At 45.9% G+C, this 26,614-nt stretch overlaps 1 protein-coding gene and 1 long non-coding RNA gene across 4 annotated transcripts; one reads left to right on the top strand and one right to left on the bottom strand.

Moving 5' to 3' along the window:
* Positions 1-1,778: 1,778 nt before the first annotated feature.
* Positions 1,779-26,566, bottom strand: c2cd2l (c2cd2 like). The gene is made up of 14 exons (XM_015337559.2): positions 24,645-26,566; positions 15,233-15,328; positions 14,638-14,757; positions 13,854-13,964; positions 13,337-13,450; positions 12,663-12,780; positions 12,145-12,262; positions 10,734-10,804; positions 10,158-10,279; positions 9,632-9,803; positions 8,471-8,569; positions 7,379-7,512; positions 6,845-7,091; positions 1,779-6,697 (listed from the first exon to the last, which is right to left on the bottom strand). The coding sequence occupies exons 1-14, from the start codon at positions 25,017-25,019 to the stop codon at positions 6,471-6,473; spliced, it is 2,124 nt and encodes a 707-aa protein (XP_015193045.1). The 5' UTR covers positions 25,020-26,566; the 3' UTR covers positions 1,779-6,470.
* On the top strand, positions 12,152-17,682 carry LOC107075651 (uncharacterized). 3 transcript variants are annotated; one of them, XR_001477170.2, is made up of 4 exons: positions 12,152-12,380; positions 13,779-13,973; positions 15,261-15,365; positions 17,530-17,682. It is a non-coding gene; the product is annotated as an uncharacterized lncRNA (long non-coding RNA). The 3 variants fall into 3 exon arrangements; XR_001477171.2 differs by lacking the exon at positions 17,530-17,682 and adding an exon at positions 15,790-16,007; XR_011183103.1 differs by lacking the exon at positions 12,152-12,380 and adding an exon at positions 13,369-13,481.
* Positions 26,567-26,614: the final 48 nt, after the last annotated feature.

The following is a 26,614-nucleotide window of genomic DNA, read 5'->3' as shown; positions in this document are numbered from 1 at the left end:
ACTCGCTTTGTTTAAAACTGCAAACAACTTTACGTCTAAACTAAAACGTTTAAGGGGGCGATTTACTTTATAAAATACAATAATATAACGAAGCTTATATTGCTTTGAAACATTTAAACCTTTCTCCGAAAAGTGCGATACAATGTATGTTCGTGCTTCGGGGTGTACTAAAAGCCACTCAATGCGTAAGGCACTCAATGAACCGTGAGTTAACTGTTGCATTTTAGAGAAAACTTTACTTGAACGTGGGGGGAGGCCTGTAGTCATTGACAGTATTTTTGCAGGTGTGACTGAGTTTTCGGCGTGTGTTTGGTGGTGGTATTAAGTAAAATTTAAATAATAAAAAATGTCATTAAATATACTTTACTAGGTTGACTAACGGTTGTGAAATAAAAGGGCGAATGCCCTTTATGTTACAAATATTTTAAAGTTCTAAGTCTGAAATCGTTGTAATGTGGTTCAGTTTGCCTTGGCAAGGAAAGGGGCTGAAACCTTTTTATTTAGCCGAACCTTGGTGAATATTCATGTCTCTTTTATTGGTATTATTTTGCAGAATATCTGGTTCAGTCGCAGGATCCGTGACCTGACACTGCTGAAACCAATTAATGATGACTTTTTTAAAACTTGTTCCACATTGTTCGTATTGATTTTTCCAGTCCCACACACAAATAATAAAACAGAACGTTTTCGCGTTTTGCGAAGACCCAGAGGTAGCGATTTCGAGAGTCAGTGTTCTTTTTTGTGCCGTACTTGTTTGACGTTTTTTCTTTCTAATCTGAATCCAGTATAGATTGAGGCGTGGTGTTTTTCATTAGACCTGTAGACGTGGTAAATCTTGGTTTTCGAGAAATCCCGAAATGGCTGCTCTGGCGCTGCTTATGAGGACAAACTAGATTATATTTACAACATTGCACAAAAAAAGCTTGAGAATTTTAAGTATACTGAGCATCAAAAGAAACGTCGCTTAACTCTCACTTTGCTGCAGGTCTTTATCAGGAAAATGGTAATCTGTGTAGCAGGTGCAGTGACATTTTATTGCATATCTGCAGTGCCTGTCTTGCACCAGGTTGCTCTCTTGTGGGATTTGGCCTGATTTCTCTCTCCCGGAACCTGGACAGCCTGTTCCCTGGTCACTGACAGCTACACATTCAGTGGGACTTCAGTCAGGTGAGTGGGGCCTTCATTGCTTGGACTGTCTCGTTCTCATCCCGCACACCAGCTGGTTTTCCAGGAGCAGCAGGAGAACATACACTGTCCTGCTGGAACGTTGTCTCTTCGGGTTGAGTCTGCATGAAGGCCAGGTAGTGAGGACCCATGGCATGGGCAGTGTAGCACCATGCAGCCAGGGTGACATCAAGCACTAGAAGAGGCGTTTGACAGCAGCTAGACTGTCACACTCGGACCTCATGGTGTTTGGGTGTAACGGCAGGTGGCAGGTCCTTAACCACCACAACGCCCAATAATTCCATTGGATCTTTAATGAGCAAGTAGTCAGAACCTCTAGTTACCATCTCACCTAAAGATCCACCCCTCCAGAAGCACAGTCTTGTTTGGTAGAAAATAGATTAATTCTTAATTCTGAGAGCGCCACCTGCTGGTCCTCAACACCACTTGCGGCAACAGCAGTAGTCTGATTTTCCTTAGAGGTCTCCTGTCCCAGAACTGTTCAGCTTCTGGTATTTGTAGAGTTATGTCAGGCTGGAAGGTTTTGACGCTGCTGTTAGTTGCAGTAATGGACACTTCATCCACCCCACTAAACACCAGCCCACAATTAAAAGCATGCTTTATATCAGTTTGATTCTTTATTTATAAGTTAAATGAAATCCATTACAGTAGTGTAAACCAGATTCCAAACATTTAAAAAGAAAAAAAAAAGGCTTTGTTTTTGTATCATTGTTATATTCAGCATTGTAAAAGAAACAGTATTCCCTAAACTGAAGCACTACTACAATATCCAGGAAAGCAGCTCTCAACAGCAGGTGAGGGACTGTCGTAGCAGCACACAGGAACTGGAGACAGAAGAGTGCAGAGGAGAACCACAGCACAGGGGAACCAGCCACAAGTACAGGCCAAGCCTGCTGGATTCTTGACCAGGACACTGAGGTTAGGAGACACAGGGGGAAGGAAACTGAGTAGCTCAAAAGGGATATTGGAGAGCTGGGGGGGGACCTGTTTGTACTTTTACAGTGGTTATATGTCATCGGAGACCAAAAGCACAGATCTCACAGCTCTGTCCACCATGATTGCAGAAACCTAAAACCCTGAAAATGGGTAATGTTATCTGGGTGAGCAGGCTACACCTCAAACCTCAACCTGTCTTCCAACTGCAAATTACAAACCCAGTAATATATGGAATGGTGTGTTCCCAGTGTATAGCAGCAAGAGAGCTGTGGTCGTCTAGTGCTGGGCATATAATTTGCTACTGATGGGTGCACATTCTATTAATTCCAAGGCCTGTGTATTGTGAGGGACTTGGCAGGGATGTTGTAGGGTAATAAACTCAGTCATCCATTGGGGAGATAAACAAGAATTGTATTCCTGGCCTGAGTTTGAGCAAGTGCTTAGGCTGCACAGCAGAGGTGACCAAGTCCAGCCCTCACAGCCACTGTCCAGTAGGTTTTATAAGCTTGTTAAATTTCCAACAGCGAGGAAGGGCTTCAACTTGTCCAATTAAGCACATTAGGAATTTGGTTAGCTAATGAAGGTCCCTGTCGCAAGAAAGGAAAAGATTGGAGATGTGTGTCACTGCAACACAGTGCAGTTGTACCCAACCCTGGACCAGATAAACACTGCTTTCTGGAATTTACTCTAGCTGAGTTCTTAATTGGAGTCCAACTGATTTCAGTTTCCTATTTTAGGGGTGTATTTGTCAATTTGTCCTCCGCTCTTAAAAGGGGAACTGGGATTTGTACCTGGCATCAACCCTGGATCAGTATCAGAGTGTCCCTCACACAGATGTTGAATGAAATGTAACCAGTCAGATAGAAAGACAAAAATGCTAATTGCGTGCATGTAATTCTCAACTGTGTAAATTCATCCTCACCTCGATCAACCAGTAAAAGCTGTTTAAGCCCAAATAAAATGTATTATTGACACCCCCAGCTTTGCAGAACATACTAGTTAAGTCTAAACAAGCAAGGAGGTGAATTGAGTAAGCCCTTAGCACTGGAGATTTGGAGCACAGCTGGAAGGAAGCAGTGTTCCTTCAGGGTTTTTCAGCTGAAGCAGGGGACAGCGATGAAAGGCAAACTGAATTGTAACGGGAGCAGGTTTGCACTTTTGGTACTCCGAGAGAGTCTAATCGGAGAGACATGGTATAAACTAGTGCTTTCTGGAATCATTTCCAACCTATCCTAGAATCCAAACTACTGCGGGGTATTTAGCTCATCTTAGATTTCACACCTCCCAGGTTTGAGGTATAGCATGCCAAAGAGGTTTGAATTCATCTCTGCCAAAAGACTGGCCTGCTACAGCAGGAGACTTTTACACAGTCTGGTTTCCTAGGGGTTTGCGTTGCCTTGTAACAGGCTCAGAATGAGTCCGTTATGCAACAGTAGAGCAGTCTGAGGTCTTGACAGTGGTAAATGGAGCCCAAGTGCAAGGCCCTGTTTCTGCAGTGTGTGATGAACGTTAAGAAGCCACAGCTGACAGGAAGGTACTTGAACAGTATTGTCTCTTCATTGATTCTTCTCTGGCTGTGCCTGCAGTGCACCTGCACAGTCTGTCTCAATCGTAAACATTACAGCACCGGCGTCTTTTTGTTTTGATGTTCACTGCTTCTGGGAAGCAACCTGCTTGTTCTGCACCTCTCCGGAATTGGAGTTAAACATTTCTTCTTTAAAAAAAAAAATCCAGTAAATCTACCTCCCAGCAGAATTATATACATTAGTGTACACAGCAAGGTTCTCTGTTTCCTCTTTCAGGAAACACCTTTGAGGAGAAGTTTAAAATGACAACGATTATGCTCCCCCTGGCATAGGAGAACAGTGTGATGGAGTCTGCTAGCAGAATCTGTATGTTACTCTGTACCCATATAGTAGTAGGAGCTGTGAACTCACATGCTAAACTTTGATCGTCACGCTTGCTTAAGCAGAGATGCTCCCCCCCCCCTTACTAAAGCCCAAATGTTGAGTTTTACACAAAACTCCTGATGAGAAAGGAAGGTTTAAGTGCTTTCTGAGTCCTGGAGTGTTGTGAGAAAGTTACCTCAAAGACAGGAGGGGGAGTGTGTAGAGAAATGTGTATATATAAGCTGTGTAGAGCCATATCCCCTTTGAACTACGATAGATACTATAACTATTATGGTCCTTATTGTAGTTCCTTGTATGCCTACAATAAAGCTTGGCTGGACGAACGAACGCTTCAGGCTCGAATCTCTTGGTTTCTACAGTATAGAAGCTTCAAAGTCATGGTAAATGTAGGTTTCCAGTTCTGTAAAATTTTCAGTTTATACTTTAATGAAAAATAGTCTCTAAACAGGATTGCGAGGTCTGAGGCATTGTCTTGTTTTGAGTTATCACAGCTTGCCGGAAACCAAGAGCTTGGAGTGGAGGGATGATAAATGTGTGTCCCCACTCACAACTGTGTGATAAATTCCATATATTCTAGAACTGCATGGAATTCATTATACTTCCCTCTCCTTTTCCTTTGAATGATTTTAGTACTTTAGAAAGGGAGCCACAGCCCCTACATATACAGTACATGGACTGCAGCTCTGAAACTTGGTCTGTTTTCAACTGAGTTCATTCAGCGCTAGTTGTATTTTTTCCTTGTTTCATTTTTGAGAAATGCTGAATGTTGGAATGTGCTTTAGTAGCTAGTGTTCCTTACCGATGGCCCTGATAAATGGAAATGTAGCTATTGAAATGCCCCATAAGACTACCTTTTACCGTAGCACGGCGTAGTGGAGTGTTCCTCACTTAATACAGTAACTGTTTGGTCATCTGAAGCTTCTTCCGTGTTCTCAGATGTGGTTTATACTGACAAGCTTCAGTGGCCTAGAATCTTTCACTTCTGGCGCTTGTATAGAGTGGGGAATGATGGATGGTCACGTTTCTCCCATCTTCTTCATGGCATTTTTAGGTTTCACAAGGCAGGGGCTGGTATTTGAGGAATTTGATCTTAATCCAATTGGGGAAAAAAAAGGAGAAAGGAGGCAGAGAGCTCTAGAGGAGACCCAACTGCTGTCAGAACAGCTCTGTGTTTGATGCGGATCCAAGGGTTCCTTTCAAAACTTCCCAAAAATAATGTGCTCCGTAAACGGCACTATTTTTACACACGTCCTTCTTCCTAAAAAGGAAGGCTTAAGAGTCCCATATCTCCACGACTGCAGTTACAGATGAGTCCTTCTTGCTAACCCGTAGTTGTCCACTCTGCCCCCTTTGCTTTATCTTGTGTTCCTAGCTTCATTTTTAGCCAGACCCATGACCAGAGTTCCCAAGAAAGAAGGAGGAACTCCGAGCCTCGCATGCGGATAGACTGGACCCAGAATCTGGGACAAGGCTCTTGGATCTCTGCTCGTAGAGTGGCGGCTGTGTGTGTAGGCACTGGGATGCCTCCAGTGGTGTATTTTTGTAAAAAGTATCAGACGCCCCTCTGTGAAAGAGAGTGGGTATTTTCTCCTGCACCCTACATGTCAATGAAGACCTGTGGAGAAGTATCATTTCTTCTTTTTTAAAAAAAATACAAAATCTGTCACCCCAAGATGTGACCCTTCCCAACACCTGTCTCCCCCTCTCCTACTGCAAGCAATGGGACCTGTAGTTTAAAGAATACCTGAGTTATCTCAGACTAGTGTAACCTCCTGTGTACATCTATTGCACTGACCCTTTAAATATGTAGTTCCTTCATAAATTGTTTAGCCACTGTTGGACCTGAATTGCAATTGTAAGTAAAGAACTCGTTGTGATGTGCAGTTTCAGTTTGATTGCAGTGCAGTCAAAACTGAACAATTCTAATCAAATAAAGAGGCCATTAGCATGTGGTGAGATTGATAGAATATGCCTTCCCTGCAGGATTTAAAAAGTCCTTTAAAAAATAGAGTATTTTCTCTGCTCATTTTCATAGTGCAATCAAAATAAACCTGGCCCTTTCTTCTAACAAATGAACAGTACAGGCCACTCGCCGTCCGGGTATTTAAAACTCTTTACACTTTGGATGCATTCAGTGAGGCTAGTTTGGTGGGGGGAGGGGGGGTGGGGGATAAGGACTTATTACTGTAGAGGAAGTCAAAATGCCACAAACAGTGCCATTCTCCTGCAGGTATCCCAGGTAGGCATCAGTCTGGAATTGAACATTTAAAAAGCCCCGTTCCCAGAGGAATTGGCTCACAGCGCTCCATGGAATCCAGGATTAAGTGGTTGTTGGTACGAGAGGCGTTCACCAGGGATCTATCCCAGGTTCCTGAATTAAACTGCGTTGCATGCCTTTGTCTGCCTTCCCCCGCCCCCCTCCCCAGCCCCCCCAACAGCTCAGTCCTCTGCGCCGCCCATCCCACCGTTGGCACTGGTCTTGCTCTTGGATTTGGTGCGGAAGGAGAAGCGCTTGATGAGGCGGCGAGAGAAGCTGCCCGATTTCTTGCGCACCGCCGAGCCGTTGCCCAGATTGGAGACGTCCTCGTGCGATTGGCTGAGGCTGGGGTCCTTCTGCCGGTGCCGCCTGCGGAAGAGGAGCTTGGTACCACTGCGCAGGAAGCCCACTGGACCGGGACCGGGCGGCAGAGACGAGGGAGAACAGGGCGAATTGGAGAGGGTTAGAAAAACATGTCAAGCTGTGGCAAGAGGTAGAGGCTACTCAGTGGCAGTGCTGGAGGGAGAGAAAGGGATAAGAAATCGGACAGGGGTACCTTTGTGATCTTTCAGGCTACGCGTTTCCAGGGCTCCAGTTGAGCCAGTCTCGGATTCTACGTCGTCCACGGAGGGCCGCTCGGAGATGTCCGAGCGAGTGGTCTCGTCGGGCTCTTGCTGCACGGCACCCTGGGAGGAGGCCCCGCTGTGGTTGGCGGCCCCAGGGACAGGCTCCCCCTGCAGGGCGGCGTCCATCGCTGCAGCGTAGTTGATTGACAGGGCTGCCTCATCCTCCATGATTGGAACCTGGGAGGCAGAGGGGAGGCGTCATGTTGGCGGTGACAACTTCAAGCGCTCGCCGGCACAACGGGACTGACCAATGGAAAGCCACACTACCATTCAGGTTTGACACCGTTACAGATAGGATCGATGAGATGCTTCACAGTGCTGAAAGGAAGTGCTACATTGTTTGAGCTCTTAAACAAGCCTATACTCTGCTATATTAATCTGTTGAGCATGCTGGCAGCTGGGCTAATCCGTTTTCGAAAGCGTTGCTCGAGATCGTTTTCCCCCCCTGCGGCGTATGGCCTGACCTTCGAGACCCCCGAGATGATGAGCGTGCTCCTCTTGGTGGGCGTTTTCTTCGCCGCCTTGCTGGCCGATTCCGTCAGCTGGCGGATGGCGGTCTCGGCCACAGGGTCCAGCCCGTTCGAGAGGTGGCTCTCTGCTGCCCGACGGAAGGAAAGCGAGTTTAGTTTTAGCGGACGAGGGCCGGCGGCAGTTGCGAGGGGGAAGGGATCCTCCCCGGTTGCACTGTCGGGAGAGTTCTACAGAGGGTTAATCCCCGTCCTGTTTACAAATCTGGAATTAACCGTGAGCTTTGTGAAAGTACAGTAAATCACCATGTTGTCGCAAACTGCTGGTCTCGCCATGGGTAAAGAGCGAGAGCTCCCACGAACTGTGACATGAAGCGGCCCTTCCTGCTCGCTAGTCACTGTAAAGACTACTGTAATGCGGTGAACGAGAGAATAAGTATGGGTTGCGCAGCAGACATTTCACCGCAGAAATGTTCCAACGTGACCTGCACACGGAATTAAAAAGTTTATTCAATTCATCGGCAAAACCATCTCGAAGTCAAGAGCAAGATTTCTATTGGATTAAAAGAGATGTATTCACAGGCCTGCTTGTTTACAATGTAATAGGGCTGCTTCATGCCACCGGAGGTTTTGTTGCCTCGTTCTGAATGGCGGAATATGGCGCTGACATGTTTTGGACGTTTTACAGGTTACTGTGAATGTTTTTACTTTCATTGTGGTTTGAAATTCACGTTTCTATGCTGATTCTTCCTAACCCTTCAATATGAAAATAGCGTTGCAATTCCCCTTTAAGAGCACACATTTGTATGTGCCCCAAATAACACTTAACCCGTTGTATTGCTCTCTACACACTTCAACCGTGCAAATTCCCCCTGCTCGATTGCACTCAAATTTAACCACAGCCCCCACCCCACCCCTTACCCCCTGTGAGGATGTAATCAGTAAGCCCTCTGCGCTGGAGGCAGATGGTGCTCTGTTCTGTCCCAGCCTGCATCACTTGTCTGAATGCTGGTGTGGCCCAGATTGCTAGTGGCGTCTTTAGGGGCTTTTTTTCCCCTACAAGAAGCGTTGCCTATGCGTGGGACTTACTGCTGGTGGTAGCGGAGACCCCTTCCTGGAGTTCCTCTGCAAGCACGGTGGGTTTCTTCTCCGTTACTTCCACCTTGGAGGGAGAGCAAGAGGGGGAGTCTGGAGGGAAATGCATGCTGGGGGTTAGGAGATCCACCCAGGACAGAGACAGTCCCACCTGCCTTCCACTGAAGGCCACTTTCCCAAAGCAAATCAAACCCATCTTATTTCTCAAATGCAAAGATCAACAGGAAGTTTAAATTCCCCTTCAAGAAACTGCAGACAACTCTGCTTCCATCTTTTAAATGTATTTGTGCAGCTTTGACCTGATAGATGACAGACAATTAACAAAGCCATGTATTTATGATATTTATTTTGTGATAATTCTCTGACTCTGATCCTGGAGGGTCTCGTCTTTTCTAGCTTTTGGCCCAACGTGAGTCGTCAACAATTAACCTCACGATAGTCTTAATTAGACGTGTCTTTTATGGTTTATTACACAATACATACTGTAGTTAACGGTACCCCTTATGAAGGGAATAAGTCAGCCTGCTTAGAAGTGTTGCAATTACACAGCTAATTAAATGATTTTTTCAACAACATAACTGAGAACATGGGTGAAAAAAAATCAGAAGACACTGGACCCTCTGGAAGATGAGTGTGCGAACCCTGCCTTACACAACGTTTTCAGCTCTGGGCTGAGAAGATTTCCCCTTGGCTTTTAATTTGGCTTTAATCACTGAGACTTAATCAGTTATTTTTAATTTCCTTAATTAGATATTCCTAACTTCTTGCTTAGAAAATGGTCATAGAAGTGTAACAAACAGAACTCCACCCATTCTCTCCTCCACTTGCTTCCCAAATGCCTTATTTCTGTTGAAATAGCTCTTAACAGGTGGCCAATTAATGGTGTCTAGACACCACCATGGCTGTGAACAGTGACTGATCTCCAGATGTCCAGTTACTGAAACACTCTTAATGAGCATAGGTGTGAAACTCTTAAGTTGGTTCAGGGTTGATGGTCATTACTAACCTGAAGCAACATCTTAAGACTTTCAGACGCCTAGAGATCAGTTAGCCTAATTAAGATCTCACCCTGTTCTAGGACCAGGGCTGAAAATCGCTGCCACGACTCCGTGACCAGTGCCGAGAGACTGGTCTCCATCCCGCCAGCGGCCTTACCCAGCTTGCAGTCCAGCTTGGGTCGAGACTGGATAGTGGTAACCGTGGTGACGATGGTGCCGTCGGGCATGATGGTGCGGTCCATCTCCACCTTCTTCGTGGGGGTGAGGGAGGTGCGGAGGGGAGTGGCCGTCGGCCAGGTGTGGGGGTCTCCGGGCTCCAGATACACCAGCTGCAGAGAATCGCCCCTTTCCCATCAGCAGACAGACACCGGGCGTGGTGCCACACATCGGCAGTCTCGGACACTAGCTCGAGTCAAAAACCGTTCTATCTGGGCTGATCGGCCTGCGACCAGATCACACGATTATCCTGCGACCAGCTCCCTGATCGTTGAATTAGAATCCTTCTACAAATGAGCATGTACTCTAATACCTTCCTTAATACCTAACTTTTATGGTCCATTTGCTGTTTTCATGTATGGATATATTTTTTTTGCTCAGAAATGTTGTTTTTTGATTATGTGTTGTATACCCCCCCCCAAGGGAACAAATAAAGCATTTTGAATTGAATGTTATAGGTTCCAGACCTCCAGAGAGACGGTGCCACTCGAGGGCAGTCCTGGGCCTGGACTGATTAGAAGGACCTGTCGGCCAGTGGGAGCCTTCTGACCGACGTCCAGTGGGATAGTGGCCTGGCCGGGCAGGAACTCTGCAGGAAAGAGAAAACGGGTCCCCTTTCGGGCTCAGAATAGCTGAGTGTAATCGCACTGCTTCCACGATACAAATATAGCGAACGGGGTGAGTCGATCACGGCGGAATTCTTCCTTCAGCAATTTGCTTAAAACATCTGTCCACAAGAGGTCGCCACATCCTCGCAGTTGCACCTGTCACAGTCCGTGCACGTGTATTTTTTAAAAAAAACATTCGTTTAAGAATACTTACGGTTTTAAATGCAGGTAGTGAAGATAAGTAAATCTAAAATCTCAAGGCACGGTCCGATTGACCACTATCTCTCATTTACATGTAGATTAAGGATTTATAGCTTTGGTGGCATCAGAGAAAAAGGGTAGTAAGCGAAGGATAATTGTTTTAAAATGAGCACTGGAAAGTACTAGAGCTTAATTTGCATTTTGCGGTGTTACTTTGCATTTAAAGAGCCATACGTTCTCCTCCGCTCGTTCTGTTCCTCTCCAGTAGCCTCACTCTCAGCTCCCTGGTGTTCAGGCCCAGATCCCTGTAAAGACACAACAGCACATCGCTTTGCAGGAATCTCTCAAACGGTTTCAAACGCTATGGTCTTTTCCAGCGTCACCACTGTTTACAAATCTGCACAGCCCTTTTTTTGTCCCTCTCACTCATTGCATAAAATGCATACATGCTAAGACTGATTCCTCTTTGGCTACGTTACAGTGTTACCCTGTAGCAATTCCATGCTTTATTTGCTAATGTGAGTACTGTAAACATGCTGATATTAGGCATTTCCACTAATGAGTGCAAAAGTGACTGCTCAGCAAGACTGCTGGTCTTCTGATAATTCACCATCACCGAGCACTACTGTATGAACGTCTCTCCTGAGACGACTCCTCCTTGGAAAGAGAAACACTTGTTTCGGGGGACAAATGTTTGGTGGGTTTTTTTTTAGTTTTGAACAGATAGGACCACAAGGGGCCTAAGTTATGTACTCCAGTGGTTCTCAACCCTGGGGGTACCTCGAGATGCACCAGGGGTACCTCGGGCGTCGCATCCAAAATGGGGGGTTTTCATGGGCTTAGGTTTTAGTAAGATATTTATCAGCTACATCTGAAATCGTTTAGATTCTAAATGATCTATGCATATTTACGATATTCCCGTTTCTGTTGTCATGAGGAGAAGGGGGGGCAGCGCGATTTGCAGAGCGTGTCCTCTATCCGCTGAAATCTGTACGCAGTCGCAGAAACGCTCTGAGGTGTGATCTGGTGCTGGAGCGACGTGGTGGTTGTTGTTTTTTTTTTGCTGGGTAACTATTTTTTATTTTAATTTTACATCGCAGCAGGGAGGGGGGTTTCTCATTACATTCACCCAGCAAGTCTATTTTTTCATTTTTTTCATTTTTTTTTTCATTTGGGGGTCTTAATAATACGCACATTGTTTTTTGTTTGTTTCAATTTTTAAGAGTAGCGATTCGTTTTTTCATTCCGCTATGATACAGCACATACATAGTGTACATGTAAAAAAAAAAAACCCTTTCGTAGCGTTCTATGCCTACGATAATCTTAGGGGGTTCCTGGGGATCGAGACGACTCCCCAGGGGGTAACTCGGCCAAAAAGGTTGAGAACCACTGGTGTACTCCAACCCCTCAAGGGCCACAGAGTTAACCCAATAGACTGCTTGGGGACCCACTGACCCAGAAGACGGAACAGGAAATTAGGCTGACAGGCTTTCAGCTGAGAACAGGGGGCACTTCTTTATAGCAAAGGGATGTGGGAGTCTGGAACAAGCTCCCCAGCCACGTGGGCCAGGCTGATGCTAGCAACACAAACAGGTTAGGTGGGGCCAACGGCACCCTGAACCTTCTAACGTGACTGGTGTCTTACAGAGTGATGTCCTCGTTCCAGTCCAGCTCCCAGTCCGGTCCCGAGGAAGACAGGAAGTGGGTCCTTCCCTGGTGTGTGGGCGGATCCAGGTCCAGAACGCAGCACAGCTCACCCTGGCCTGTTGGGGGAGCCGTCAAACACTGCGCTGAGCACCGCACTGCTCCCGAACGTTTTAATAAGGTTAATTGCCTGTTTTGTTGAAGCAGGAGACCTCGGGACTACAACATTGTGTTGCGGTAGGCATAACAAATGCTCCTTGAGAATAATAATACATTGGCTCACAAATTCTACAACAATCAATCTCATGCATTTTCTCCTACAGTACGTGCATTCTATCTGAATGATAGACTTGTAGGATTTTTAGCTTCTCAGCGATCTCAATCGTCCCTAGTTTCGTTATGAAGTTTTTGCACTGTGAGACTTGCAGGGAGGTTGTTGCATCTGGACGGTTTTATTTAAACAAAACGGGTGGGAGTCGAGTGCTGTGCGCTGGAGCCCCGGCGGGCGTGCGGTCTCACCTCCTGGTCCTGCCCCGCTGCTCAGGCCGGCCGCCCGGAGCTGCTGCACCAGCAGCCTGCGCGCAGAGACCGCGCGGGAGGGGGAGCGCACGGGCCGGACGAGCCGCTCGCCCGGCGCCTGGGGGTTCGGGCGAGAGAAAAAGAGTTCGGGTCACGAACGCCTGCACGCCACGGGAAAAGACATTTTAAAGGGGAACTGCAGCCGGTTATTAACTCAGCGCGCGGAATTAAATGTGCAGCAGGCATTTTTCACCATAGGAATGTGCCAACGTGGTCTGCACGCGTGGTTAACAAGTAGGATTCGTCGGCAAGACCGTCTCGAAGTCCAGAAAAATATTTCTATTGGATTACAAGAGATGAATTCACAAGTCTGCTTGTTTGCAATGTCATAGGGCCGCTTTACGTCACTGAAAGTTTTGTTGCCTCATTCTGAATCGTAGAACTTGGCGCAGCTCAGACCTGGAAATTGTCTATTTTGTAGTGTAAATCGGAGGTTTTACAAGTTACTGTGTACATTTTACTTTTGTTGTGCTTTGAAATGCACTCATCAATGCTGATTTTTTCTAAACCCCCCCACCCCAAAATAGCATTGCGATTCCCATTTCCTTTACCATTTCTGCAGTTTTGTGTAACGACATAGTGATTAGAAAAACGTGCTGGGAAACGTGTCTCACCGCAGGGCTGGAGATGCAGGCCCTAAGGTTGATGATCATGGCTGGCTGTGTGCTGACGATGGTGTCCCTCACCAGCTCCCCAATAGTGCCGAGATCCACCTTCCCATCATTCACCTGGGCAGCATAAACCACACAGACACGAACAGTAAGACATCATGTATACACCGTCCCTTCCAGAAGGTTGGTGAACCCAAGGTTCAGTGTTTTTGATCTCCATATAACTATTTCAAAAACTTCCTCTCATTCTAAAGCAGTGTGCAAGCTGTAACATATTCACTGTTCACTAAAGGCGTCTGAAGTAGTCCAAATCCATCAATTCCTCTTGTACCTCTGCTCAGTAAAATCCCAGAACAAGACCACTAGTCGTGAGAAATTTAATTTCTTTTTAGAACGCGAGGGAGACAAAAGCTTGGAAAATGATCAGACTGTGTATTTTTTGCAGATAAGCCCTGGTCTGAGTGGACAAGCGCTGGGGTGTTTCCACAGCACTGCAGGCACTGGGGTTCCTGGCTCTTACGTCTTTCTGGATCCTGCGTGGGGTGACGGTGAGGGACAGCAGGGGTTGCTGGGAGAAAGTCCAGGACACCAGCAGGCCCTCTTCCTCCACCTCCTCCAGGCAGATGACCAACTGAAATAGGTGAAGACGGAGAGAAACACAGAGTTCAGTATGTGGTGTTCAGGTTACACTGGTATTGTGTAACCTTGTGCGGGCCAATTGAACCTGTTTCTTCAAGCTGTCAGCTGAATTCACGTCAGTCCAGGAACCCAGGTGCTGGAGCTGCCTGAGGTCTATCCACAGGGGGAGTAGTCCACAAGTCTTACACAGCACCCAGGATGCAAACTATTTTTATGTAAACAAAGCCAGCGGCGCCGCCATTTTGTGTCTGATTGAGTGCACCGTTTGTGCTGGTTTGAGTCTCCAGTGGGGTATGACACGTCTTTGAATGACCTTTTCTCAAGAGAAAGAAGTTTAGCTCAATATTTTAGCTCAGCCCAGGCAATTTCATTCTTGTTTTCAAGGAAAACAGGGTGATGGAATTCGGATTCTGCAACAGATTTTGATTACTACAATGGAAGTCATCTCATTTCCTTTCATTCGATAAAAAAATGCCAGGGTTTCGGGACATTGTCTCCCAGTTAGACGTACAGAGACGGGAAGGGGACAACTGAGCGATCGTGTTGCGAAAGACGAAGCACAGAAACTGGGCAGCACCTTAATCCATCTGCCCTGCACTTCACACAGGCTTGTTTTCACACACGCACTCTTACCCACAAATGCAAACCCTGCACATCCCTCTTACCTGAGCTTCCATGGGCGCCATGGCGACCTGATAAGTATCCAAGGAGACGGCAGCGGGTGACTGCTGGGTGACCGTCACTGGGAAGGCCACTGTGTCCACCGCGCAGTGGCACTGCAACACCTGTGAGGGAGAAAACCAGAGACGGAGAGAGAAAACCAGAAATAGCGTCAGGTTATAGAAGGGGTGTCCGGTAACCTCTCCAATCCGAGCTCAAAGTGCTCTCTGGCTCTGGGTACACGTTTAGGAGGAGGCACAAGTTAAGAGGTGGGCTACAATTTGTTTTGAGATGCTCAGTGCCTTGTTTAAAGACTTTGAGACTTTAACCATGGTACAAGCCTCCTCAAAAGTCAATGGAGGCACCGACAGACACCCAGACGTCTTTACACAAAGGGTTGTAGTAAAAGCTACCCAATTATGGTCTTAAAACTCAGACCCTGGCTTCTTCAAATTGAGTCGATGAGATGAATCGATCCTCAGGTCAACTACCTAACAATCAGGCAAGATGGGCCAAATGGCCTCCTCTTATTCGTAACCATCCTTTTGTACTGATATTCCTGTGACCACCCAGGCATGGTGGGCAAGGCAGGGAGCTCACCATGCTCTGCTCTGATTGGTCCGTGCAGGTCACATGACTGATGGAGGCCGAGGAAGGGAGCTGGAGGCTGTCCTCAAAGGTGATCTGGATGGAGCTCTGAGGAGAGGAGAGGGAGGGCCCGTATCATTATGAGGTAAAACATTGTTTCCAAATGACCTATCTGATGTTCTAATATCTCCTCTAACATATTCAAAGTGAGGACCATTGACATTAGACTGCATAGATGTATAGCTCAGCACTGACCAAAACACCAGAGTGCACAAAAGGAGATGAACAATTAATCTGATGGTATTCCACTTAAAGAAGCATTACAGGCCTGGACCTGCAGAGGAACCATAGGAGATCCTAGCCCATGCAGTTTAGACGCAGTCACCTCCCCAGTCTCAGATCTGTAGTTTGCTTCACATCAAAACAAACATGTTGCCCAGCAACCTACCACAGCCCCAGCCCTGCCGAATCACGACCCTGTACAAGTACTGACCCAGAAAGATCCAAACCGAGTGGCTGTATAACATGAAGTCACCTTTTCCTACCCCTTCCTGGATGATTTCGTGCAGCACGTAAAAAGGATTCAGAATAAAATAGGACGGTGGACTTCAGAAGTGAGGTTAGCTGACGTGGCTGTACAACCCAGTGGGGCCATCAGGACTGTGGGGTGGGACAGGACACCAGGAGCAGGATGTCCTGCCGTTCACAAGGGTGTCTCTCCTGCCTTCTCAGTGTCCCTCAACCACCAGATTAGCCGCACCGTTCAAAGAGCTCATTCGGCAGCTTTAATCAGGTAATACAACCGGCTCAGGAGGGCTTATCAAATCCCATTGTCACGAATTACACTCGCCATCCCCCTCCTTCACTCCCGAACTTTCTTTCATAGACCAAAGAAAAGAAAAATAAAGGTTATCCCTTAATATACAGCGAGTCTGTCTATATATACACACAAATTACCGGTACATCCATGTGTGCTATTTTAAACCAATTTATGGCCTTGACTCAACAATAAATTAGGATGTATTACAATGCCTCAATTTACGATAAACTAATGAAAGGTAGTGTTTCCTTTCAGATCTCATTGCTTTGTTTAAATAACTGAGAATGAATCATCTATGCTAATTTCATTATTCTGGCCCGTCCTTATCTTCGTCACTGTTTATCACATATATACAGTACATGTATGCATGCTGCTTTTGCAGTAGGTACTGTAGGAGAAAAAGATTTCATCATCTCGTCTTGCAATACACAGTAAATCCAAGCTCTGACTAAGCTAAATGCAAACAAGGCCCTTCAGATATATTTGCATGAGCCCAGGGCTTTTCACTTTGCAAATCGCAGCACTCCTTTCACGAACGGCAGTGGGGAGAAAAATGAACACGCCTTCCGCAGACTTCAAGGAATGTGTTTCAGGCACCTTAATGCAGATGCTTAATAACCACGTGGGGAACAACGCACTGGCCGAGTCAGAGCACAGAGGTGCTTAATAAAATGGTTTAAGCACTGATCCTGTCAGCGCAGCAGGGGAAGCTGGGAAGGCTGCACAAAGTGTGCTCAGCTTTGAAGTGTCCGTGGGTTGCCAATTTCCATACAGAGTCGCACATTTGCAAGAGTGGCCAACCCACAGGGATTGAAAACAGCCACCTGGAAAGAGAGTATCATTTTGCAGTAAGAGGCTAAGAGGGGTGTTGTTTGGATTTCGGGGTCACCCTGGGCTCAGCAGCAGCGTGCTGTCCACAGCCCCGCCCTGCTGCAAGAGGCCTCGGGGCACACCAAAAATATCAACCCCCTGAAGGCAGAGCTCGACCCATCCAGCACAGCGCCTCAGTGTTTTCTTCAGGAGTGAGCGCGCAGGCCTGCGTTTCTGATCGCACTTGGATTTTTTAAAAAAGTGCAGTTGTCCTGCAGCTCCAAAATCCTTTAGAAGCCCCCAGGCAAAAGGTACAATTGAACAGTCACCTGCAGAGCTCTTAATCTTTAATGTCTTAAAATTCTGGACATTTCCAGCACATAATTACAGTCCTGTGTTTCCATGAATAATGTGCACTGTGTTTCTCCACAAGCATGTAATATGACATTCCTATTAGAAGCAGCATGGTACAGTAGTGCATGGAAAACAAGAGTATGATATTTCCAGTAACAGTAGGCCTTTTAAGATGAGACGCGTACAGTCCAAAAGCCATCCAGTTCACCTGTCTAAAGTCTAAATTTGGTCATCTGTTTTAAATATAGTGGCTATGGCACTGATGTGGGCAACTGAAGTACCTGTATGGCATTTCTCAACCCCTTTTCCCTTTTTTCTGTTCTAGAAATGTTCCTGCACTCCTAGGTCCTCATGTTTGCTGGCTGAGGAGGCGTAGCTGGGTTCGTAGATGAAGAGATTTGTATAAAAAAATCAGGTTTGCATTAAGTCTAGCACAGCAAAAGTGTGTTGAGAGGCACAGGACCACCCGTATAAAAATGCTTCACCCACTCATACATGTTTTAGACTCTGTTATTATTAGGAAATGAGACTAGTACATTCGCGACCTTGGGATATTGTTTGCAAGTGTACGCAAGTAGAAAGTCAAATGGGACCAAACTGTGGACAAAACGGGACCTCTTTTTTGATTAATCCTGCACAACAGGCACATGCAGGACACAGCTCTGCAAGCCGCTTTTCACAAGGGAGCAAAAGTCCCATTCGGCACTCACACATGCCCATGTGCTCCTTATGTCAATAATGCCGTGGGGCACACTGGGCAAAGATGCAGTGGATTGGTCTGAACCCCCCTGTTAAAGCAGTGTCCCTAAACGAGTGTCTGCAGGGGGAAACTGAGAAGCACAAATGCATCTTCCAGACCCATTCCCATCCTGCCTCTCTGTGCAGCAAATGCAACACAAGACCAAATTCCCAGATTTACAGCCAACGGTATCCATACAGGCAATGAAGGAGTAAAAGTCTGGCAAAAGATTTCCCTCTGTCTGGTTTGGATGACAAGAATGCAGGCAAAATCAGCTGTTATTCTTGAAACGAGGCTGAATCAATGATACAAGCATGATAAATGTGTGCAAAATAGCTGTAGGGCTTTTACGTCCCTGTATCCTAATCACTGCTCTAAAAAATTGCTGGAGGAAAAGCCATTGGTAATTCCCTGGTATGAAATGGATCATCTGAAAGGACTGATTTGCAAGGACTGAATAAAGACAGATGTTGGCCTGAGTCTAAACTGTCACCTATAGGCTGCTTATCTATGAGCGCTTGTGTCTAGTGATAGGGATGCAGCTCAGCTTGCGTGGTGCTGTGTGCCCTGAGAGGGCGTCCTGTCCGTAACACCACACATTGGCCAGCTGTGCCATGGCCGTCTGCCAAATCCCAGGATTACAGAGGTAGAAAGCTCCTTAGCGCTTCTGTGGGTTTTTTTGCACAGCCAGGCTTTGAAGGTGGAGCTGTGCACTGTCACAGCGTGGGAGTCAACAGCTGCACTGCTCCTGCTTCGGCGCGGCGCAGGTTCGAAACTCTTCCAAAACAGTGAACCCCCCCCACTACGGTTACTATATTACCAACAATTATGATGGTCGAAGGGGAAAAGCTCACCAGGATCAGTGTATTTACACCAGTCATCATCGGCACTTACATCTCAATCAGTACAGTGCCCTCCAGAATTATGGGCACCCTTGGTAAAGATGAGCAAAAAAGGCTATGAAAAAATGTCTCTGTTGTTTATCGGTTTGATCTTACACTGAAAATATGAGAAAAATCTAACCTTTCAGTGAGGTACAATTATTCAAAGAAAAAACTAAATCGTTTTTTTCATAGCCTTTTTTGCTCATCTTTACCAAGGGTGGCAATAATTCTGGAGGGCACTGTAAGTGCTGATTAAGAAGGGAAGATGGTCTGACATCTCCCAAAACATATTACACATTAGGCAAAGATTTTACTCTTTTTGCCATTTTATTTTACAGCTCAATATTTAGGATTCAAAAGTCACCCCATGCAAGACTCGTGTAAGGAGTTTTGCTTTCAATTGCAGTGCTTTCTTTTTGTTGCGCCCAAAACTGTTTTAATTGTAATATTGTGAGCTTAGTTTAGCTGAATCCTTTGAAGACCCCAACTCAAAAATGTTGAATGAATCTGTGTTTATTCTATTATTGCAACGAAAACAACAACAACAACATACATCAGGCATACAGCTAGAAACCTCTTCTGCACCAGTAATTTGACTCAGGCCTCAGATTCATTCCGCTACTTCAGATCATGTGAAGGTACACACTGAATGAAGCAGCACTTTTCTCCTGATTTCAAGTCATGTTACCCCCCTGTTGGTTCTCAAGATAATAGGTATTGCTCATAATGTCTTTCTTCTGAGTTGTAACACTATACCACACCACACAGCAGTGCTCAGTTGCCTGACTACCCTCCTCAGCATGTAATTTGAAGTGCAGCCAGTTGAATGAACAGGGCAGCCAGGTAACAACAGTAAGGTGCCCGTTAGCCTCTTGGGCCAAACAAGACTTGTTAAATCGGCAGTTGAATGCTCAGAGACAATGTGCTTTTGTACAGCGGTGTTGATGCAGCTAACTTTTTTGGTCTTGATCAACACAGTTTTGAGGGTCAGTGATAAATACCACCCACAAATACAGTATGTCTTCCACCTCCTGCTGTGTTGTTATATGATATGATGTAGAACAATGCAGTTTTTGCACAGACAGCCAGAATAAGGAACTTTGTATTTCTGATGAAGTCATGTGGAATTATTTCCTTGGCCATATACAGTATAATAGGTTTTAAAATGTGGCCATTTTCTGTCCCACAGTTCTCAGGCTTAACTAAGCAACCTTTTCATTGTGTCTATGCTACAGCTTCCCAAGAAACAGACAGATGGTCAAACCTTGTCAGCCATCTTGCGACTCCATTGGTGAACAGACCATAATTCAGTCCAGATGACACGACAAAGTAGGAAAAACGTTTTCATAACACTTTCTACGCAGTCCATTTTGATTTCTCATCTGTGATCCCAAGGTGACTCTAGGAAGTATTGTGTTTGAAGAGATGTGTAGGTAAATCATGGCTTTAAGAAAATAGAATGTGTTGTAGTAATTAGATGTGCCTATAGCCTATAGCAGAAGGTGTTGAGCAGCTCAATGAATGAGTGTGAGTCTACAGTGTTAAGAGTACTGAACCACACTGTGGCAGATCGATGGTTAGTGTTGCAGGTGTTTTTAGGCTCTGTGCAAGAGTGTTGATTTGCAGTGTGTTCAGTAGTTCAGAGGGTTCAGCAGTGGGCTGCTGTGCAATAAGTAGCTCAGCGTGAGAGAGCTCAGCTGCACGGTGTTCAGTATCTCCATGTTGGGAGTGCCGATCTGCAGTGTGCCCCTAGCTCAGCCTGGAAGTGTGGATCTGCAGTGTGTTCAGCAGCACAGTGGGTACAGTGAAGGCCTGCAGGCTGCGAATGTGTTTGCGAATCTCAGTGGCTAGCAAGCGCTGTTTAAAAGTGTCAAGAGCTTGGGAGAGAGCAGGGGAGAGCTGCACTAATGCAGGGGAGGCTGTTCAAGGAAGCTGTCATCACAGGCGCTCAGGCCTGCCTCTGAGCAATGAGGGAGAGAGAGAAGGGGAATCAGCTGGGTATGTTACTGCACAGAAAGGGGGGGTGGGGATGTAGGGGTGAAAAGGCGTAAAAGCTTTGAATTCAGAGCCTGAATTAACTCAAGAACCGGGCTGCTTCAAATTCGACAATGTGGATCCAGACAAAATGAACTACTTGGGCTGTATTAGATTTGCGCCTTACTTTAAAAACCTCTAAAGCAAAAAAAAACAAACAAATTCTAAATGCATTGCCTGTATGCACACAATGCATTTAAATGACCCTGCGATTTGTTTAGGACTATAGAAATATACTTCCAATTTGAGAATATTTTCATTGAAACACTGAAGTGTAAATGTTTATTGCTCAAGCACAAATCCCCCCCTTTTTTTTAAACAGACCTTCCTCATCGTTTCTCAAACAGGCTCACAAAACTATGCTCCAAACTAGGCTATCTCCATTGTTTAGGTGACAGGATTATGGCAAGTCCAGTCTTCCGAAACGAGTGAAAATGTGGGAACGCCAAACAGTAAACGAAGCAGGTATCTGGGTTGTTATACAGTACATAAGACACAGAGGAACTTCTGCTGTCTCTGCATTCTTTCGACAGTGCTAATCAACTGTATTCACTTTTTTGTTGGGGGATGCAGAGCTGTCTAGTAAGCAAGAAGCAACAGAACTGGTCAAAAGATGACATTATTTGACAGGCTGGTGTCACTGGAATTACTTTTGAATGCGCCGAAACCTCTGATATTGCCCTCAGCTCAAGTGTGTCATTCCGTACAAACTTGCAAGTCTGGTTTGTCAGGTCCAAGGTATTTACACACACTGTGCTGTGAGTGAATGAGATCTTGTGGTTATGGGGGATAGGCCAGACCAGTCTCTGTTCTGCAGCCAGTGACAGGCTCACGTGACATGGACAACAAAACAAAGGGACTCTTAGTACCATTGGAATTAATACCTTCCCTAAAAGACAAGACTAACCTGATGCCTAAGTGATCAATGGCATTTGAATCTGGCAGTGATTAACCCGGCGAAGAGGTTTTCAGGAATGTCTCCCTCTATCGCAAAGCTGAATTCTCAAAATACAGCCGCTTGTATCAAAACAAAAGCCAGCCCTGGGCCCTGCTGATGAGCATACTCATGGTGACTGTTCTGTGGGCTGACTGAGCTTCTGGCCCAACAGCATTCCTCCCCGAGCAGCAGGTAAATACCTGGCATTTATTACTGCACCTCTCACTAGGTGTTACGTTTTATATTCCCCTGTTACAGGTCTTCCCAGGGGGCCACAGGTTTGTGTCCTGTGTGGACTCTCCCCAGCTCCCTCAGCCTGTCAGGTGGGATCGTTCGAGTCACTGCACACAATCAGCACTCTTCCACAGCGCTGGCTGTCTTACACAAACGCACAGGTCTGGTTTGGCTTTTAAAATAGCAAGCTCTAAACCACCTCGCGAAAACGTTAAATCTGTCCAGGTGAGCCTCTAATCTGAACGCTTTTGACTTCATTTGGAGCTTTGAGGTCGATCAAAAGCCACAAGCCCTGTGTCCTATGAGAACTGTCATATCCAGCCCCTGTTCTCTATCAGCTGTTCTTCTGAATATAAATCACCCCCCTTTTTCAAATTTGATTTAATCGGTTAATCGGTTAACATCGGTATTAAACTGAAAAAAAAAACTGATATCAAATAGTGCTGAACCAAAAAATGTTTCTTGGATTGTAAGACTTTTCGGATAGAATAGCTGTAACCGGAAAGAGTTGGGAATCCTGGAAATGACATGAATTTAATTGATGAGTAATCTCACCCTGCCTGTGCAGTAAACGTCATTTCAAAACCTCTATAAAAATAAATCGCATTTTTTTTATGAAGGCAATCTGACACCTTTGGCCAGTGAGAATTTCCAGACTGATCTCCTGGTAGAATTCCATTTAAAGCTGCGTTGCATCTGCCTGAAGCACCAAATATCCAAAGTACCTATAATAACCACTGCAAAGTGGATCTTGTAGAATAGGTTGGAAAGTGTACAAAATCCACAGAAGTCAAAAACACACTCATGATTTTGATCATGCAGATTCAGCATTGTGAAAAGTCTGGTTTGCATTGTGGACTTGAAGTCACGTTTTCTAACTTCAAAGCAAGTCACCAAAAGAATCCATAGTTAATGTTAATATAGGAACATGTTCATAAATGGCAAATAAACTATCACAGGTCAAGGGTGTGTGACACATCATCAGAGCCCTGCTGTGGTGTGAGAGCCCTCCTGCACAAACGTCTGCTCTGATCCCAGCGAGTTCTATTGCCTCACACATGGGTGGCCGAAAGGGTAGCCTGCCGATTTTATTTCATGTCCATGGGGCATCTCGTCCCGGCTTTTATATGGAGAGATCAAGTGCAGGGGAGGAAAAACAAAACAGAGGGGAGGACCTCTGAAGAGTAGATGCTCCTGCCACAGCCAGTGGGTGCAGGGGAGAGGGAGAAGGGGGGGGGGGGGGGGAGCGGGGGGTGACTATTTTCTGGTGGGGACAGTAACTGTGGTCACCATTGGCGCTCTTGTGTACAGCTCCCCTTGCCCCTGCTGGGATCTTGCCCCTACCCTGATCTCTCGCAGGCTCTGACCTAGCACAGCACCGCTCTCTAGACAGTGGTTAATTCCCCTATGCCAAAAGGCCAGTCCCCTACTGTGGCTGAGTATTACACTGTCTAGATATCACAGGAGGGTGGTGTCACTTCTGGGGCTGCTACTTGTGCATGTCTGACTAAGTTTGCATTGACTTTGGTGCACTTGATCTTGAAAGCGGCTCAAAGACGTTAGAAAGTGATCCCTTGCACAACCAGTGCTTTGATTGCTCGTGTCGCTATTTTTGAGGTGACTCTGTAAATGCCTGTCCCCCCAAGTAGAAACATGGTACAGGCTGCAATGGCTAGTGTATTTGTCAGTTCTGGCTTGTGTGTGCCTCATTTTATCTCTTCTTACTGGTTTGTGAAGAGATGAGAAATGGGTTCCAGCTCTTGCCCAAGTCAAGTTTCTGTGGGTCTGGGGGTCTGCCCTTTGTGTAGCTGAGTTTGTCTGCTTGTGTTATTCAACATTTGTCTTCTCTTTATTGCATTTTGTATTGCAATACAAAAATGAAACTTTGCATGGCCTAAAACAGTCCAGGTTTTGACTTTACAGTAAATTAACAATAGTCTGTGCCACTTATATGTAATTACATTTCAGAAGCACTAACAAGAGGAGATTAAAATGTTAGCTCCGTGGTTCATTTTAAAAATGACTACTTTCCCTCTTTATTGTCGTCATCTCCTTCATCTGTAAAACAGATGAGCACAAGAGCACAGTGTACAGATAAGCAACATGCCCACATATCATGTCCTAAAACTCCCACCACCCATCAATATCGCTGCGCCCACACAGACAGCACTGGGCATCTCTTGTGCTGACGAGAAGTAAGCTGCTGTAAATCAACACTTATCGACAGACATTGGCATTGGCCCTTACTTACAAATGATATTGCAAACTACCACCCAAAGTCTAAGCACTTAGATTCACGGTAGAGCATACTGAAAACAATATTAGAGCATGATAGAAGTTTAAAAGTGAGACGTTTTCGCTTGTCACTGTAAAGGGCGGCTTTAATTTGCGGAATCCAGCGATGCTTTAAGGTAAAAAAAAGAGACATTTAATTCATTTTCCCAAAGAAAACATTTGAAGCTGACATACTGTATGAATAGAAATGCATTCATTTTGACAGGCAGTCCGAAATATCTACCTATTCAATAATGATGTCCGTTTGAAGGATATTGCGTCTTCATCCGGCATCACACCAAGATCCCCCGCCCGCTTTGGGAATGTCACACACTCACCCCATTCCGACACGCTTGCTCGTTGAGGGCTCGAACCCAGGTCCGCTGCCAGTTCTCCCGAAACGACTTGAAGGCGAACAGGGATGACAACAGGCCCTTCACCCCTGCCTCGCTTTCGCCGCTGACCCCGCTTCCTCCGTCCAGCCCGAACCCCAGCTTCAGTAGGGAGCCCCACACGCCCCCGGCGCGGATCTGGCGAGGTGCGGTCCCGGGCACAGAGACCGAGCCGCTGCGCTGGTAGCCCAGCCGGCCGGTCCGCCGCCGCAATACTCCCCTCGAATACTGCACCAGCCACGAGAGGACAGTCAGGACGGAGGCGAAGAAGAGCGCAACTAAAAGGAACCAGCTGACATCCTGAAGCCGTACTAGTGCCATGCTTAATATCCACCCTTATCCAAGTACTGGGAGCTGATGCTTGACGTGCAGTCCGAGTGCGAATTCAGCAAAAGCCAAAACAAAAAAAAAAGAGAACGCCTGCTTCTTTTTCCTTCTGTTCTTCACGATGTCCTTAGGATGATGATAAAATGAAATATGTCAGTCATCTGGGGCGCAGTCACAAATTATAGGAATGGCAAAGGATGTTTGAATTAGACATCCGATGTTTGAAAAGGGCATCCGAAATGAACCTATAGCTGAGCGTGAGTTAAATAATATACAGCATTCAATGTATGAACAGTGCGGTAAACGTAATGTATATTCATATCATTTATGATGTACGATAGATAAACGTGCGTTAATACACAAATATTCTCACAGGCTTACGTTAATGCAACAATGTCATTAAATGTCTCTGTGTTTAATATTCGCATATTCGGTGGTCTCCGGCACACTTTCAGCTGCAGGGCGCTTTCTGGGGTCGCCCTGGTTATTTGTGACCAAGAGTGAAATAAAGTCTTCCTCTCCTGTCGAGAGTTTCGCGTGTGTTTAGACAACTGGGGTCCTGGCGTCATGTTCTTGACGTCGAGAAAGATGCATGGCTGAGGTACAGTATGCAAAGTGCACAAAAAAATAATGAAAGAATGAAAAAAATCCGTCTTCTGTGTCTACCCTTCGTTTCGTTGTCTCGCTCGTGGGTTTTTTTTGTGTGTGTGAAAACCAGTTTCCCCACTGACCACTTTTAGTCTTGAGAATTTACCAGCGCAGGTGTTTCAGTCCGTCCAGGTTATATCGCCTTACATTGCTCCGGTTAACGTCCCACATTTTCAGAATCCACATTCAGACCCGCTCCCTCGGTCTTGTGTAATATTCCATTGATGCACGGAATTTGCGTAGTTGATTTGATAGTATTAGCTGCAACGTGGGTTATATCGATATTGTCACCCCTGGATGTTTTTTTTTGTTTTTGTTGTAGCCGTGTTCAAATAATAACCACAAATGTCCATCAAATATAATCGCGTCAGTAGTTACAGTATCATTAATAGCTAGTGGGTTAGGATTATTTACGAACGCTACATCTAAACGGCAACCTATGCAACCAGTTTTCCTTTTTTAACAAAAAAAAATCATTGTCAAGGTTTAATACGCAGTAATGCCAGCGTCTGTAGAGCAAGCACGACACTAGTAATAATTTAGATACATTATTTTGTATATATCTTCCTTTTTAAATTCTCCCCCCTTACTCTTCGTCTCCGGGCTGTGCCCACAGTGCCGAACACCCAGCGAGGAAGCTGTAATCTTAACTCCTTGTTTTCTTGTATAGTTACGGTTTCCACTTCAGCCGAAAACGATACGGTTGGTATCCTCAGAGGCTGCTAGTCCCTGTGAACAGCGCTCCCGGAATAGCGACTGGAGCCCTCTCGTAGTCAGAGGGCCATAATCGGGAATGCGCAGGACGCAGAGCTGTCAAATCGCAGCACAACAGAGAGCGCACAGCACACAGTTAAAGGGGCAGGCACACTTTTTCAACCACGTCCATAGTGGCAGCTACTCGCGTAGGCATTAGTAGGACACTTGCAAACCGTGTAGGTGTT

This window comes from Lepisosteus oculatus, chromosome 23 (assembly GCF_040954835.1).
Source record: "Lepisosteus oculatus isolate fLepOcu1 chromosome 23, fLepOcu1.hap2, whole genome shotgun sequence".
In the NCBI taxonomy this organism is placed as follows: domain Eukaryota; kingdom Metazoa; phylum Chordata; class Actinopteri; order Semionotiformes; family Lepisosteidae; genus Lepisosteus; species Lepisosteus oculatus.
This window is presented reverse-complemented; position numbering and strand designations above follow the sequence as displayed.

Bases quoted from the DNA above. Each gene is read 5' to 3' on its own strand.
- c2cd2l (XM_015337559.2), bottom strand. From the start codon at position 25,019: ATGGCACTAGTACGGCTTCAGGATGTCAGCTGGTTCCTTTTAGTTGCG. The intron at 10,280-10,733 runs GTATGGCTCTTT...TCTTTCCTGCAG, and splicing joins CAGAACGAGCGGAGGAGAAC to AGTTCCTGCCCGGCCAGGCC. The intron at 8,570-9,631 runs GTAAGGCCGCTG...ATTTCCCTCCAG, and splicing joins CAAGCTGGACTGCAAGCTGG to ACTCCCCCTCTTGCTCTCCC.